The following is a 17971-nucleotide window of genomic DNA, read 5'->3' as shown; positions in this document are numbered from 1 at the left end:
CAATATTTCTGTTTCTTAGTCCTTGGAACATAAAGGCTTCAGAGTTCGTTATGATTTCTTACCTATACTATGTGATAAGTTTTCGTAAAGTTCAGTCTATACGAGGCTTACTTTTTTCTGAGCACTGTGCTTATAGTCAGTCCGGTTCTCTCCCGGACCCCCATGGCCACCTCTGCCCATCCCAGCCCCCGGCGCTGAGCTGGCAGGTGCGAGGCTGAGGCCCGGCGCTCAGCGAGGGAGGCCAAGTCTACACAGTGCGCGCGCCCTAGAGGAGGCAGCGGCAGCCGCAGGCCTGGCCGCTCGAACTTTCCGAGGCTGGCAGGAGAGCGGGAAGGCAGGCCGACCTGCCCGGCTAGGACTGGAGAAGACTCCCTGTGCGCCAGCTCGCTCTCCGCCTTCCTACAGCCAGAGCGGCTGAGACTCTGAGGCCCTGCGGCTTTTCACAGCCGTCTTAATTAACAAACCCCGGCGCCGAACAGTAGAGTTCGGGACAGCCTGGGGTTTCCCGTCGCAGACTCCAGCCCGCCCATCAGCCGAAGGAGGACAGGCCCGGCTCGGCTGGGCAGAACCCCGCTCCAGCTGGGGCCTGGCCGCCGGGTTGGCGGGCGGGAGCCAGCGCGAGAGACTGAGGGAAGGAGGCGGGGAGCAAAGAGACGGGAGGAAGGGAGCAGGGCTGAAGGGGCGGAGCCTGCGAGGCAGCGAGCGAGAGCGCCAGCAGGGCGGAGGGCGGAGCGTGGGCCGGGCCCAGCCTTCCCGCTCCCGCGGCGCTGTAACTCCGCCGAGCCTCCTTAAAACTCTGCCGTTAAAATGGGGGCGGGTTTTTCAACTCAAAAAGCGCTCAATTTTTTTCTTTTCAAAAAAAGCTGATGAGGTCGGAAAAAAGGGAGAGAAACCGGCACCGTCTCTGAGAGGCAACAGAAGCAGCAATTGTTTCAGCGAAAAAAGAAGCAAGTGAGGGAGGAAAGGAAAAGAGCAGAAAGAGGGAAGACGCGCAAGTGTCTGTAAGGGTGAAGGGAGCAGGGACTCGAGATTTGGGGGGACCAACTACAAAAGCAACTGTCACTGGGAGCACTGCGGCTCGGGAAGAAGCTTTGCTGCCAGGCTGGGCGTCAGGGCACAGCTGGCTGGCGGCTGCCCTGTCCGCGGCACAGGCTAGGGGCACAGCACAGGCCCGGGACGGCGAGAGGTTGGCGAAGTGGCACCAGGCGCTGAAGCTGCCGGGCTGTCGCTGAGAAGGCGGCTGGACTAGCTGCGCCCTGGAATTGTAGCGACTCCCCCTACTCAGACCTTGGCCTGCACTTCCCAGGACCTCCCCATCTCCGGCGGCCCCCAGAAAACCGGGAAAGGAAGGAAAAGACAGCGGCGGCGGCAGCTCAATGAATGCCTACATCAAAAAGCCTGAACTAGCTCGGTCGTAGGCGGGAAGCTACGGGAGGGCTGCCCTGTGCAGCCGCGATGCTGCCGCGAGCTGCGCCAGCGGCCGGGGCCCCATAGACGCTTCCCGCATCGCTCTCCTCCTTCCTCAGGCTGCCGGGAGTCCCGGGACCTGGTGGGGCCGGCATGACGGGCTTGTTGGGGGCCCGCCACGCTCCTGGCAACCTCCGGAAACGCGCGCCGAGCCCGGCTCCCACGACCTCTGAGGTTCGGCGGGGCTGCGGCAGCCTGGCGGGCAAGATTCGGAGCCTTCCCGCGCGGCGTTAGCCCGGGGCTCGGCCCGGACGTGACTAAAGGCTCTTCTGGAGAAGCCGAGAGCACTAGGGAGCCGTTAAGACCTGTAACTTGAGGGCCACGGAACTGCTACTCCCGTTTGCCTCTGGCGATCATCTTTAACTCCCCCGGAGCACGTCAGCATCCAGCCACCGCGGCGTTCTCCCAGCAGCTGAGGACTCAGGACTACCCCTTCGGCGAGACGGATGGAAACCGAGCCCCTTCGAGGACCTACCCCTGCAGTTCTGGCTCATGCGGCTCAAGTCACCACCGTGAACAAGGGTGGGTTAATGCCTTTTCTTCCGCGGTATTTTCTGCCCTGATCTGGTCCCTTAAGTCTCCGCACACATTCCTCACTGAGATCTGTAGCATAGGTACATGTCTGCCTACATCTTACGTCCACAATAATTAACCAGGAATGTATGTGTGTCGGTGTCTTTCTGTTGAATCACTAGAATTCTTCATAGGGGTTAAGCTAAAAAGCGAGGAGAGGAGCCCCTCTCCAATGGCTCAGTTTTGCTGAATAATCACGTGTGAATCGAGGGGCGGGCTTTTGGCAGGCAGATCTTACTAGTATTTACTACCAAGCTCTACTCCAGATTAACCATCCCAGTCCTTCTGTCAGTCCTCGATGCCATCATGCAGCCTGGTTAGGAGCAAAGGAAAGGGGAAAAAGAAAAGCAACTAATTCATCTTTTCCCGATCGTCAGGACCCTAAAGAATGGCCGAGCCTTGGGGGAACGAGTTGGCGTCCGCTGCTGCCAGGGGGGACCTAGAGCAACTTACTAGTTTGTTGCAAAATAACGTAAACGTCAATGCACAAAATGGATTTGGAAGGACTGCGCTGCAGGTTGGTATTCAGAGAGGTGGGGAAAACAGGTCAGTAATGTTGCCTACGTGACCCGGGTTTCTAAAATGACAGCTTTTAATCTTTCAGTGGCACAAAATTTCACTGTTTTTAAACCTAGTTGGTTGCCATATTTTATATCTTTAAGTGGACCCAACTCCCCAAAATGACGTACTTTGAACAAATTCGTCAAATCCAATAACATCCTCAATATCAAGTGAGTTCCAGGTTTGCTCTTAATTTTTGGAATGTTTTTGTGACGGTGGGGATTTTAAAGTAGTCATTGTAGCGCCGAGGTTTGTTTTGTTTTGTTTTCTAAGGCAGCTCTGTAAACACATTATTATGATTATTTGAAGTAAATACACTGCTATTAGTGGTTTCACGTACTTTGCCCCCAATAATTGACTTTAACGTTAATTTTCTTGGCTACTGGCAAGGGTGTTTTTCCTTCAAATGCTTCAAGTTTTGACAAACGACCTTTCCTCGTTTGCAATGGGTGGCCTGGGCACCGGGACAGGATGTACATTTCACGGTTAATGTAATACCACCCTCTCATTCAGAAGTGGGAAAGAATAAAAAGTTGAATTTTCTAATCAGAGCTTAGCTGCAATGTTTTTGTCTCTGCGATCATGCTGTGGTATGCTCTAATTTTCAGTAATTAGATTTACAGGAAACAATTGACATGCGTCCAGCTGCCAAGAATTGTACCTGATAATTTTTTTTCCTCCTCTGAGTGTTATACGTAATTTAGTTGAAAAGCTTAGAAACAGAAAAATGGCAAAATAGTATCAAATAATTGCTTTATCAGAGTTCTGATGACATTCTTATGCGCTATTCTTATGTGGAAATGCAACACTTGAAGTTGTTTTTGAAAACCTGTTGGGAAGAGGGTTTTTAGAGGGCTTTGTTTCGGTTGTGAGAATTTGAAATTTAAGCGGCAAGAGATATACTATTAACAGATGAAATCCATATAGTTTGTACATTTTAAATCAGAATACACTGGCCTTGCAAAAATTTCAGTATTAAGGAAGCTTATGCATAGATACTACATTATTTATCTTGTTATTTCAGGTAGATTAAGTAGGGAAATGATTTTTTTTTCTTTTTTCCCTCTAGGAGTTTTGAACAGGTTTGGTGATGATAGCAATTTCACAAATTTAATATACTGAAAAGTTTCCTGTTGAAAACTCAAAAGATTATATAAACCTCACAAAGAATGAGCCACTTAACCCACGTTCAGAATAAGATCTTACAGGACTTTTGACGAACAGGAAGACTAGGAGATTAACACTATAAAAAAACAGTTTTGACAAACATTTTTAATACAATCCTGAATCTTGTTTATATTAAACATACTTATCAAGATACTAACACTCACTTATTGTGGCTTAGTCCTAGTACATAAAATGAAACACACACACACAAACAGAAGTTTCAAAGCTTATTTTCAGTATGCATAATCCTGACTCTGAAGTTATGTCATACCTCCAGAAAGAACTTTCTTCAAAATCATTTCCAATATTGCTATTATTTTCTGTGAAAGAAGGCAAATTTACTTCTGAAATTATGTTTATTTAACTCAATTGCAAAGGCTTTTTCCTCCTCCCTAGTGGAGTTTTTCTATCAGGATAATATCAAAGGCCTTAATCGTACGTTTGCTTTACAAAGATCCAAGGTGTCTTTTATTTTTCTCATTCTCGGTCCCTAAATGTGACTAAATCTTTAGAGACAGTTGTGGCAAAAATTAGATTATATTAATTTTTAATGACCAAAAGTGTATTTCATTGAAGTTCTTGAAAAGTAAATTATTTATCTTTTTTTTACCACTGTTCCAAAAGAAGGGCTAAAAGTCAATAGGGTTTTGTTCAGTAGGGAATCCTTAATATCTTGGCCATCTATATAGTTTGCATTTACAAAATATTATTCACTCTAAATATTTTTTATATTACTTAATTTGTGATTATTTTTACAAAAAATAAGTTAAACACATCAACTTTGTATTCTCAAATAGATTATCATTTAATTTCATAAACACTGAGTGTATCTATTATGTAAGCTATCTATTTATTATAAATTTAGATTATTATGAATATACCTAAAAATAAATGAAGCCAGTTAAAATGCAGAAAATTTCTGGCATGTTAAGGAGAGTAATATTTTTTAAACTAAATTATGTATTTTTTATACTTGTATGCTGCTCCACAAGATATTTTATAATTATGAGATACTGTTAATGACCTCTTATTAGAGTGAAATATATTCAAATAACAGCAGATAAGTGTTTTGTGATATGAATTATTTGTCTGTTGATAGCAAATGTTAATACCACATTGTACTTTTAAAATGTTGGCAGTTTACAAATAACTATTCCTAAATGCTTGATGATAACTGCAAAAGGAAATAAGATGGGATCACCAGTTGATTACTAAGTGGGCTCAAACCACAAGACAAGGCTGTCTGAGTCCCAAAACACTCATTAAATGTCTAATTTTTACTTCTTTTGATCACTTAAAAATAAGGAGGCTAGCGAGAACTTTGAGAAATAGTAGATAATATAGTAGGATGACCATTTCATTCTTTTCAAGAACAGTTGCCATATAATCATTTCCTATCTACTACAAGGCATATCAGGAACTTAGTTTTACATAAATTGATATCATAAGCAATGTAGAACACTGTTGCTTATTTAACACCTTAATAATCAGTAACATTTTGTAATTTGAAATGAAAGACTCTAAGCACTGAGTACACTAGTGACCAATATTAAATAACTTGCAAAGAAAAAATATTTTAATGAAAGGCTTGGAAATTTGGTACTATATCTATTTGGTAGGAACTTGTAAAAATTAATCATTTAAGAAAGTATCAGAAAATATCATTTAACAGATAATTTTTACACTAGGTGATAGATTCAGATGTGTTGAAACACTTGTTTTAGGGTTTAGAGAAACTCACCATCCTTATTTGCTTTCAGTACCTATTTAGAAAATAAATTTTAATCACATTTGATTTTCTAGAATTAATACCCAAGGCACATTTTATGAGTATGAACAAGCAAACAAAAGGAGACTCTCATTTAAATCCCAAATTCCATTTCTTTTATTTTAGTAAATTCATAAAACTTTATAACTCTTCATGGGAGATAGAAAACTGAATTATCAGTGAATTTTATTCAAGTTGCACAAATTCTGTTCTATTGATCAATTTATCCTACTTTGGGGCCCATTTAAGATATTCCATCATAGAAGCTCAATTTTTAGAAGTTTTATTCCACGTTCACCTACTAGCGCTTTTCTGCAGCTCAGCCCTTCAAACTCCATCCTATGAGTCTTCCCCAAGCACTCCATCAAAAATAAATAGTTACATAAATAGAAGGGCAGATAGATATTTTAAAATATTTCTGTAGCATGAGCACTTGAAGGATTCTACCATTTTTACTTCTTTTCTAGGTTATGAAACTTGGAAATCCTGAGATTGCCAGGAGACTACTACTTAGAGGTGCTAATCCCGATTTGAAAGACCGAACTGGTTTCGCTGTCATTCACGATGCAGCCAGAGCAGGTTTCCTGGACACTTTACAGACTTTGCTGGAGTTTAAAGCTGATGTTAACATCGAGGATAATGAAGGGAACCTGCCCTTGCACTTGGCTGCCAAAGAAGGCCACCTCCCAGTGGTGGAGTTCCTGGTGAAGCACACGGCCAGCAATGTGGGACATCGGAACCATAAGGGGGACACCGCCTGCGATTTGGCCAGGCTCTACGGGAGGAACGAGGTCATTAACCTGATGCAGGCAAACGGGGCAGGGGGACCCTCGAATCTGCAATGAATGTGGGGAGGGCTTTCCCACATTGTCTTTACTTTGCTAGTTAATTGGGTGGCTTTTATGACTATTTTAATATCGTTTGTTAAAATACAGTTTTGTCATATTTTAAGCAGCTAGTTAAATCTTCTGAAATTGCATAAGTGAAAATCTTACACATGTATTTAAGCAACATCTTTTTCACCTGCAAAATCCTGACTTCTAACGTGTAATTGCAAATAGCTTTGGCTTTCTTCTGAATATTTTATCTTTCCTTGCTTCCCGCTTTGCCAATCTCAATATTCAACTTGGAAAGTTTGTTTTTAAAATGCTTTGTCCTGATGTTTCTTTTGCCTAATTAAAACACTTTTTCAAAACAGGACAACGTTTTTCTGTGATTTTCACTCTATAACACACAGACAACTTGCCACTTCCTAAAGAGAACTGTATTAAAAGTTCATTAATGTTTTAAGCCTTGACATTGGAAAAAGTAGACCAAATGGAAAACTAGACATATTCTTTTTATGATTCAGTTATTCTTTTCTTCCTGTCCCCATATTCCCCACCTCAGATTTTACTTGGTGCCTAGTTATTTCTGCTTTAAAACAGAATAAGGACATTTTTTGAAGATCAACCTGAAATTATTTCAGTGCGAACTTCTCCTAATGTTCAGTCTTCCCTTTTTCGCAAAGTTAAGTCAAATAGTTGAAGGACAGGTTTCAGAAGTAGCAATCTGAAAACAAATTAATGTTAGCTCTAAAGGCCCGTTTAAAAGAAAATGCCACCTTAAAAGTGCTTCCCATTAATTGATTTTTAATCACAAAATGAAACAATTGGTTAAATAATACACTTCCCAAAATGATAATATAAGTACACTAGGTATAATATTGACTTTTTCTCTCCAAATGCCAGAAATGTAAAATTATAAAATGTTTAAGTATTAAATAAAATGCAATACCAACTTTTAGGGGGTGAAAAACTCAGCAAGGAAAAAAATGTAAAAATTATATATAAAGGCCATAACTATTTTATGGTCTGCAGAACAATAAATGTAATAACTTATACAATAATAAGTAAGCCACTCCCACATATGGTACTTAATTTCCTGAAAACTTTTTAGTAAAGAAGTATAAAATCTTTTTAGGAACATGTTTAGCTAAAAATAAAAAAAAAACTTTTTTGAAGGAAATAGAAATATCTAATTTCTAAGAGGATTTTTCAGCATCTACTACTAACTCTGTCATTTTAGTTAAAGATTATCTAAATTTATAAATACTTTATTCATCATCTCCCACATGATCAAAGATGTTTTATGTGTGGGTTCCCTCCTTCTCCTTCATAAGCTCTCCACCCTTGCTCCAAAAAGAACAAAATACTTCAAGGTTTATTGAAGGACATGGTTCTGAAGCCTGCCCTAAGAAGGATTGGAATGGTTGCAAGCAGTGGTTTTCAATAATTTATCTTTCATGATAGTATAAAAGAATATAGGAGGAAAAGTTTAAACCTTTTCATTTTGCACTAAAATTCACAATCTCTAAGTGCAACAAGATTTTGACTTCTGTCATCTTTAACCACAAGTTACTAAATAAATTTTTATGGTAACATAAAATTAAACTTAAAACACTTTTTTAAAAACAAAGAAGTAGTAATTGAGATGGTTTTGAAGAAAAAAGTATTTTGTATTTTAAAAGAGTCAATATGCAAAATATACTACCTTAGCTGAATAGTTTTTAAATACAACACTTACTGAAAGCAATGAAAACAACCCTTCCTATAAGTTGCAACTGTAAAGATAGACATTTCTGAATTTAAAATCCAGTTTAATGGACTTGACAGTATCCAGCATGTCTCCGCATTTACTTTATTTCATAAAGTAAAACTTCCCTTTAAAGATTTCATAAGCGAAAGAGAAGAACTGCAATTGCTTTGTTCTCGGGTGGTCGTAGCACAACGGGGGGGCGGAGAGAAAGGTCTATCTTTTCATCAGCCTAAAATTTGCTAGGCTTTAAAACATTGCCACATTACTCTGGCTCTCCGCAGGAAGTAGCTTTGCTAATCTAAGTATTTTAGAAATGAGTTGTGTGGTCCCCTCTAGGAAATATGAAAAGCCATTATTCAATCTCTCAAAAACCTCGACAATATTCAATAAGACTCTTGAATATGCCGAAATGTATAGGATGGAAGAAACGATGCTGCTGAGTGTAATGGAGTCTAATTTGCAGCGAACTGAGGTGGGGAGGAGTCTAAACTTACTCAGATGCAGAGTGGGGTGCAAGTGCTAGTTAACAGAGTTCCCTGAGCCCCAGGGGAAGACGCTATAGTAAGGATGGAGGATACCAAGCAGAGATGTGCTCTCAAATTCAGTTCTTCACTGCGACAGCATCCACTTCGGGAAACACAGGCTCAGCCTTTCGCCAGTAAGCTGAAGCCAAGCTTACACCTGGGGTGAGGGGAGGCACTAACAGGACCTCAGTTCATGTTCTGGCCCTTGAACCACTACGCACAGTATCTTCTATCATATTTCGGTAGTGAATTAATAGTTTTCTGATAAACATTATGCATCTCGCAATGGATGTGATGAGTTCATGTACACACACACACCGGGTGACTAATTAATATATAGATAAAGTATTCTGTCATGGGAAAGCAAGTCACTTGGTAATATGACAAATTTCCCTTGTCCTGTTGATCAAATGAACGTTGTGGAATCCGTGGGTCAGGACTGGTTTCGAAATCTCAGCTCCCAAAAAGGTGCTTTCGGCTTTTACCGGGGGTAGAATAATCCAGAAGCGCTGGAAGATCACAGTGCTGGAGCAAGAAAGGGTCGTCCTCGCAGCCTTCCTGACTACCCTGAGCAATCTTCGTCAAAAGGCGCGCGGGGCGGGGGGGGGGGGAGTCCCTGTCTTGGTCTCAGGAGACCTTATTGCTTTTACGCGGCAGTTCCATGAAAACAGATCCACGCAGAAACCTAGTGACAGGCAGGAGACAAACTTCACGCCTGAGACCCGGGGTAAAGCTCTGCACATAGCAAACCTAAGCTCTCTACGGAGGGTCTGCGAAGACATCCTTTTTGTCCCTTTGAAACTCTTTCACTAGACTCCAGCTCCGGCCCCCAAAGTCCTAGTGAGGAAGCCGGAGCCCAGAGCTCCCTCAGGGCGCGCAGAACGGCCCGGGGTGGGGGTGGGGACGCTTCAAAACCGTTAGCTCGCGTTTTTTTCCCCTCCCTCTCTAAAGTTTCTTTTCTTTTCTCTTCCTGTCCAAATATTTCAAATTTCCGCGCCTTAAATAACAGTCTCCTTTTATTTAGTTAGTTTCCTCGGCAGGTTTGGCCGCCCTCTTGTCTCTGCCCCCCTACCGGCCCGGGGCGCCTGGGGCGCCTCGGTGCTGCCTGCAGCCCCCGCGCACTGCCCCCGGCCCAGCTAGCCGGGCACAGAGCGCGCCCGCCGGAGCCACAGCCCCCTCCTGCCGCGACCTCGCCTGACCCGGCTGTCCCGGCACCGGGAGCCAACTAAGGCTGCCCCCAGCCCAGACGCCTGCCTGCCTCCCAGCTTGACTTCCCTCTCCGGACTTTGGAGCGTCTTCTGCTTTGGGGCTTGGATCCTGGTGGCCCAGGAACGGCAGAAGGGCTGCGGCGATAGGAAAGCAGCGGAGGAGGACAGTGGCCGGAGCCGGCCCCAGCCCCCACCCCGCGGGTAACCTTGGAGGCGCCCTCGGAGTGAGTGTGTGCGCTGCCGCGCCAGCCGGCTGGGGCGAGCTGGCGCGCGGCGCAGCGGGCAGGAGGCGGGAGCTGGGGGCGGGGAGGGGGAGCGGGCTCCGGCGCCTCCCGGCCGCCGCCGCAGCGCCCCGGGAGCTGCGGGTTACCCCGGCGTCCAGCGCCCCCCCGCCCCGGTCCTGGCCCTCAGGCAGCAGTCCCCGAGGAGGCGGCAGCCATCCCACTGGATGGCTCCGGCGACCTGTGCTTGAGGACTGGGGTTTGAGGGCAGCGTGGGAGCAGGGGCAAGCGGGCCGGTGAGTGTCTAGCTCTCTGCGGAGGTGAGCTGGCGGCGGGACACAGCTGGGCGGCTGGTGCAACTCAGTGCCCCAAGTCAAAGCCCGCACTCCCTTCCCCTCCCCCGCATGACAGCTGAGGACAGCCGGGCGCTGAGCCTCGCGTCCAACTGCGAAGAGGCAAATGCCTCTCTGGCTTCTTAGCCCCTTGGACTATTCGGAGTTGCCCTATGGTTTTGCCTTTCTCCCCATAAATTATTAGACGTCCAGGACTGAAAATGCACTTTCAATTCTGAAGCCCCTCAGCCTGAAACACCGAGAATGGCAGGGCTGGGGTGCGCAAAACGTCTAGAAGGAGTCTTGTTTTTTCAATCCGGAATAGTTTCCAAAAATCGAGTACTGTATGGATCATCAGCAATGCCTTAAAAGAATAAAAACTTCCCAGATCTGGATATAGAATTGGCAAATTAAGGTTCCAGTGAAATGTTTTGCCATTTGCTATAGAAACACTGTGCGAGCTTCAGGTGTTAGGATGTGGGTTTGGAATTTTCAGTGCTGTCTTTAATCCTCAAAGACATTAAATAACAGCATGGTAACACACCTGGCAAGTGAGCAAAGGTTATCCTTGCCACCACAGCACCTGCAAAAGCACAAGTGGAACTCACATATTTTGCTTCCTGAGTACTAAAATGGCTTCTGAACCGTCCAGAGGTACCAGCACATACGAGGAGAGGGACCGGGGACAGGAGGACAGTTTGTACATTTTCAGAAACTACACAGACATATTATTACACTTCAATTGTTCCAGCTCACCTCTCTCTCCCAGCCCCCGTCCTCATCGGTCAAGGAAGAATTTTAGTTTAGGCCTATTCAATAATTCGATATTCAGCCTTTTTCTCTTCCCTCACATCTCCCCCCTCCAAACACACACACACACACACACACACACACACACACACACACACACAGCCAAAAACATCAACTCTTTTGGGGAGGAAGTAAAAAACCACTAATCTTTATCCAACTACACGTCATTTCTTTTGGGCACTAAGAAGAAATCCTACATACAACCAATGCTGTGAAAGAAATAATTTACCAGGACTTCAAACGCATTTAATTGGTATAATTAAAGTGATATTGTCTTTTAACGTGAAAATAATGGGACAGTTTCTGGAACTGATGTGTGAAAAATTCAAAAATCTTCCTAGAAATTTTTGGAGATAGAAATTTCATCAGTAGTTACTTAGAAAAAAACCTGATACTTTATCTTGACCATATAAAGTAGTATCATGTTGACCCAAATTTATTTTCTTTATATGCTTTAGATTTTCAGATGTGCTATATGAATAATAAAAGTTCACAGATAGAGGAAAACTCCCAACATCTTTTAATGATGAATTTTTAATTTAGAAATGTAACCAAATTATCATACCTTATTAAAATACAGTCTATTCCCCTGTTCCTTCTCAGTGTACAATGTGTGTAACTTGTTGGTAAAGTCTGTTCTGACTTTAAAATTTCTGCTTTGGAAATATGATTTCCTAAAATAAAAAATAACTTACTGGCCTTAATTTGGTTATTTTGTGCACAATATAACAGTATCTTCTTTTCTAATATTTTCGAACTATTGTACATTTTGGGAATTCTTGTTCCATAGTTTTCTCCTTCAGATATTTTTATTAAAAAGTGACTGTCCTCAATGATACAGCAGCATTCTGATGCCCATTCTGCTAATTCAAGCACTTCAGACCAAACCTATACAGGCCATTTAAAAATGAACATTTATTTCTTCTTTTGTCCAAGTTTAAAAGAGATATGAATGAATATTAACATTTTAAAGGCCTAGAACAATTAATTTGCAAACCAGTAATACTACAGTGTGGTGATGATTCAAGATGAAATAAAAATACTCATGTATTAGAAGAATAAATGAGATCAGATTATTAAATTAAGCAGCACTTGATGATTAACAGTATAATATTCTCCATGTCAATATTCACATAGGCAATAGTGTGTATTGAGGTATGCTTTTTAACTGTGAAAGATATTATATAATAATCATGAGATATCAAAATAATTGATCCACTCCAGAGACTCTTTTTCAAAATGTAATAAAAACAGTAGTTTTTAAAAAGTATTTCATTATACTGTCACCTATAGTTTTGGTTGTCTCTCATCCTTTTTATTTTTTTTTAACTTTTTCTATTTTTTTTCTTCCACATTTTAGGTGAGGAACAAAAATAGCATGTAGATAGAGGTTTCCAATTTTCCTTTATTCCCACTTCCTCAGCCATCTATTTACCTATTCACCAACATTGCTTCAACTTTTAAAGTCATATTTAGTGATGCTAAAAAGTAGTTATTATCCCCATTAATTCAAATTTATCATAGGCCTATGAGTGAAAAAGCATTCAGTCTGCATTTTATTTAAAATAAAGTGAAAAAAGTTGTACATTAGGTTATAGCCATTGTGTGTTTATGTTCAGAATATAAATAAGTTGAAATGTTAAAAATATTTAATATTTTGACACATGCTAAGATTTCCAGCATAGAATTAAGATCTAGAAAATCTTAAATTTAATTTCTGGTCTTCAGAAAATAATTTAATGTATTTTAATTTGCCTTATTAAAATAAGGCTAATTATTTTAACTAATAAAAAGTTAAATTGTTAATATTTAAAGAAAAATATGAAGAGATGACTATGATATCAAATCCAAAGCAAGTTTTTAAAAATAAATTATTCCTACTGGTAAATTATATATTTTAATTGTAGCTTTTGTAATTTCTTAATTATATTTTACATTTGGCACATAGACCAAAGTTTTCTATGGTTATCCATAAGTATATAGTTGATACTATGCAGGTAATCAAAATAATACTTTTTGGTCCTTTTATATATAATTATCTTTATGTATATGTGTGTATGTTGAGATATTGCTTACTAATATTTAGTACTAAGGAAATGAATATTTTGAACAAATACTACCAATTTACTTCACAATACTATTAAGATGTTAAATTATGATCTACTAAAGAAATATATGCTGACAATTTTTTAGATATAGGTAAGATCATTTTCATTAATGGTCCTGGGAAAGATATAAATTAAAAACTTAGAACCGAAAACACTGATGCAGGTCCTAGTTCTACCTAATTATTATCTCAAATTCTTGTAATAGGGCTAATATATTTTTAAAAGCCACTTAACATCCACAATTTGGAAATTTCAAATATCAGAAATAGAATTGTGGCAGTGACAAGAGGAAGAATGGATATTTTAAATGTTTTAGATAGCCATGCCTGTAGGTTAATTTAATCTTAATTACATAATAGGTAATTTGCTAAAGAATTCAAAAGCAAGGACAAAACAAGACTAGTAAAAGATATTTGCCCAAGAATCCAAAAGCAGGGCAAACAAGACCAAAAACAATTTTTCCATTATATCACAATGGTAAATACAAATAAAGTAATTTTCTGTAATTAATTGTCTTTAATTAATTTTCCAGTTTCCTGTGATATTTTCTAACATTTCCACTTAGATAATGCTTTATAAACATGTAACTAGAAAAAACACTACTTATAGTCATATGTACAAATTACATATATAATATGTTTTACTTACAAACAACAGATACATATTCTATCCCAAAATAGCAAGCTCAGCACCATTCTGAAAGAGTGAGTGGATACAGTTGGACATCTGGACTAGACTGAGGGGCTGTTCAATGTGAAGCCGGAGTAGGGCCACATGGAAGAGAGCACTGAACTGACAATGCTGGCTAATTTGCTCAAGACTAGTCAAAATGGCTCTGAGCTAGTATAAACTGCCTACAGTTTTTTAAATATACCATGTACCTACTGGTAAAGCAAATAACGCTATACAAAGACTGTTAAAAGAAGGAATATATATATATATGTATATTTTTTTTAGTCCACAAGGACATCACAGATGTCGTAGGGAAAATATTAATGTGGCAATATAATAGAGAATTGTACATAATAACATCAGCCAAAGATCAATGATTGCTTTCAATTTCTTTGAAAAGGGCTTATTTATCACGTTTTAAAGATTTAAAATGTACAGGTCTTCAAACATGACTATTATCTATAAACAACAATACATATTAACTTATTTATATTCTCATTTTTAAAACGTACCCCCCAAATACTTGTTAGTTCATAGGATCTTATTGAAAAATCTTGCACCTAAGATCAGCAAATAGAATTTCTGGCTTACCAAGATAAAATAATTTGGTCAGTGCTTTTTAAGGAAAATACTCTGTTTCAAATTACCAGGATGAAGATCTAGGAATTTTTAGTAGCACTTTTTTGTCTTTTAGAGAAATTATGTTTAGGATCAATATAAGATTACTTATCATTTCTACAGTAATATTTTATATCATTGTTTCGAGTTTAAATATACAGAATTTAAACAAGAACAGCATATGGCCATTGTGAGGTTTCTTTACTCAGCAACACAACATACTAAAGAGAAATAAGATCAAAACATTAGATATAAAATTCAAGCCACAGAACAACAATGATATTAAATCAACTGACACAAAAATTGTCTCACACAAAAATCATCTATTAATTTGGGGGAAAGGAGTGGTAAAAAATATTTAAATATCTTTCCATTAGATTAAAAGATGACTAATCTCTTACACAATATTGTAAGAAATAAAATCCTAAATATTTAGGAAAGGGATATGAACATCCTAAAAACAAGTGGTCTCTGTTTATTTAGGAAGTGTGATAGTAATTGATCTGAGAGTATTCTCTGAAGATGTTTTAATGTAGTTATGAATATGTTAGCATATAAAAAGGACTCAATAAAATCCTAAATAATATTATATTGAATTTATTCATAAAATTTGTAGGCTATTAAATCACATGTATACAAAGAAAATAGGAGGTATTTTGATAAATGTCTTTTCTTTTCTTTTTGGTACTTCTTTATTCACTTGTTCATTAAGCCTACATTTCAGTGAGAGAAAAGAAACACATAATCAAGCACATTAATAAATCAATATTTATTTTGCATCTGTATTACCTAGTTTAATATTCATAACCCCTTCATGGATTGGACTTTACTATCCCATTTTACAAATCAGAAAACTCAGATTTGATGATGTTGAATAACTTCTCCGTGGTCATAGGCTGATAATTTATAGCATAAGGATACAAACTGGGTGTCTTTTCTACTGCATTATGGCCAGATGAAAAGATCTTTCAGGAAAATTACCACAAATCAGTCAACTCAACAATCACATATTAAGCACCCATCATTACGGTCACTTAATAGGTTTACAATCTTGGGACTAATTACATCTGAGGCTTTCCACATCTGTAAAATGGGGGTAATAATACCTAATTTGCCATGTTATTGTAAATAAATGAAATGTATGCAAATTTCCTGGTAGTCAGTGAGTCTTTAATAAATGGCAGCTATTATTATGGGAATACAAAGTAACAGAAAATGCATCCTTGACCTCAAGGAACTTAAAAACTATTTGGGTAAATAAAGTGTACATATGGCATACAACAGCAACTGGAAACTAAGCAAGATATAAGCAAGTGTAGTGTGTGGTATAGATTGCACCAAAAAGCACCCTTATTAGGGAAAATCTTATTAGAAGGCTAATGGTATGGATTTAAATATCCTACATTGGAAAACTTTCATTACTGAGAATAAAAAGGAAAAGCTACCTCAAAATAACAATTGTTTTTCTAGCATATAACCTCTGACGATGTTTATATCTAACAAATATATCAAGTGAATAATGGAAAGTGACTGCATTGACAGAAAATATATTATAAAAAGCATACATAAGCAGGTATTTGGAAAGACATCTTTCATTATTTTGGAACAAATGAATATGATACTCTGGATCAAATAGGAATAGAAAACTATCAAGGAATATCATAATCCTTACAAAATGAGATCCATAATAAATAGTCAGTGTAGGACAGTGAATAGCTGTAGAGCCAAATAAACTGTATTTCTAACTCTGGTACTTACTATGCATCTCACCTTGGAATAGGCACCTTAACCTTTCTGACCTTTACTTTTCTCATTTGTAAAATGAGCATAATAATATTTACAGGGTTGTAATAATTATAAATAATATTTATTAATAAGTCACTTCAAACTCTAATATAGGAAACTTGAAAGGCCAAAAACCAAGAGGTTACCTGAGGCTTAGATTTAATCATATTAGTCAGAAAGAAAAAAAAATCCCTCCTAGATGACCATGACCCTGAGTAACAAAGGCATTTGCAAATTAAAAATGCAAATTTTAAATTAAGACTTAAAGCTATCACTCCAAGCAACTTTACATACCTATGCATCTGATCAATATACAAGCACATTCAGTTTAAATACTGAACGTATTTAATAAACACATTTATTAAATGCTTATTATATGTGAGGCATTGTTCTATGTACTCAGTAAAGAAAGGTGAGTAAGACACCATCCCAATCTTCAAGGAGCAAGCAATTTTGTGAGGAATAAAATGTCATGTACAGAGTATAACAGAATATTAGGCACAATTAAGGCACAAAAGAAATAATAAATTCGACTTGGGAAGTAATGACAACTACCTGAGAAAAACCACTCCATTTTCAGAAAGGTATCCTTCAAGAATCAAGCAGACTTCCATTTCCAACAAAATGAAGACTAAATATCCTTAAAAAATATTCCCAGAAGACAAATAAATTGCTGGATAAAATATTTTTTTAAACATATTTTGGAATGTAGAGTAGTATTAGTAAGGAAGTAAAAGAAATCTACAGAGACCACAAATGAGGGAAAGTGAGTCTGATGCCAGCTGTTCTAGGAGGCATCTACTGATCCCTGGTGTATTACTGTCCTGGGGCTGCCATAAAAATATACTACAAACTCAGCGCCCTAAACAACAGAAATTTATTGTTTCACAGTTCTGGAGCCTGGAAGTCTAAAATCAAGGTGTCTATAGGATTGGTTCCTTCTGAGAGCTGTAAGGGGGATCTGTTCCATTCCTTTTTCTTAGCTTCTGATAGCTTCAGGCTTTCCGTGGCTTGTAGATGTTGTTGTCCCTGCGCCTTCACATTGTCATTCCTCTATGTGTTTTCCTCTGTGCCCAAATTTCCCCTATTTATAAGGACACCCGTCATATTGGATCAGGGCCCACCTTAATGACCTCATCTTAACTTGGTCATCTCTGCCAAGACACTATTTGCAGGTACATTCACAGGTACTGAGGGTTAGGCCCAGGATGGTCTCCAGTTCCTAGGTTCAAGCAAGCCTACCACCTCAGCCTCCCGAGTAGCTGGGATTACAGGTGCATGCCACCACACTAAGCTTGTCTTTTGAGGAGAAATTATTATTTAATGAACTTAGGAAGAGCTGTATAACCTGATATGGAGAGATGAATGGATAAACAAAATATGATATATCCAAACAATAGAATATTTGCAGTCATGAAAAGTACTAATATATGCTACAACATGGATGAACCTTGAAAATACTGGAGTACCAAGATAAAGAATATTTTTATCACCCCTAAAAGGAATTTTATAGCCATTAGAAGTCATTCCTCATTTCCCCCTCCCATAGTCCCTAACATTGTTAAATTTCTTGGGTGAGA

General features: G+C 39.3%; 1 protein-coding gene across 1 annotated transcript; it reads left to right on the top strand.

The window, feature by feature from the left end:
* Positions 1-6736, top strand: CDKN2C (cyclin dependent kinase inhibitor 2C). The gene is made up of 3 exons (XM_045548069.1): positions 1-1989; positions 2418-2557; positions 6004-6736. The coding sequence occupies exons 2-3, from the start codon at positions 2429-2431 to the stop codon at positions 6379-6381; spliced, it is 507 nt and encodes a 168-aa protein (XP_045404025.1). The 5' UTR covers positions 1-1989; positions 2418-2428; the 3' UTR covers positions 6382-6736.
* Positions 6737-17971: the final 11235 nt, after the last annotated feature.

This window comes from Lemur catta, chromosome 3 (assembly GCF_020740605.2).
Source record: "Lemur catta isolate mLemCat1 chromosome 3, mLemCat1.pri, whole genome shotgun sequence".
In the NCBI taxonomy this organism is placed as follows: domain Eukaryota; kingdom Metazoa; phylum Chordata; class Mammalia; order Primates; family Lemuridae; genus Lemur; species Lemur catta.
This window is presented reverse-complemented; position numbering and strand designations above follow the sequence as displayed.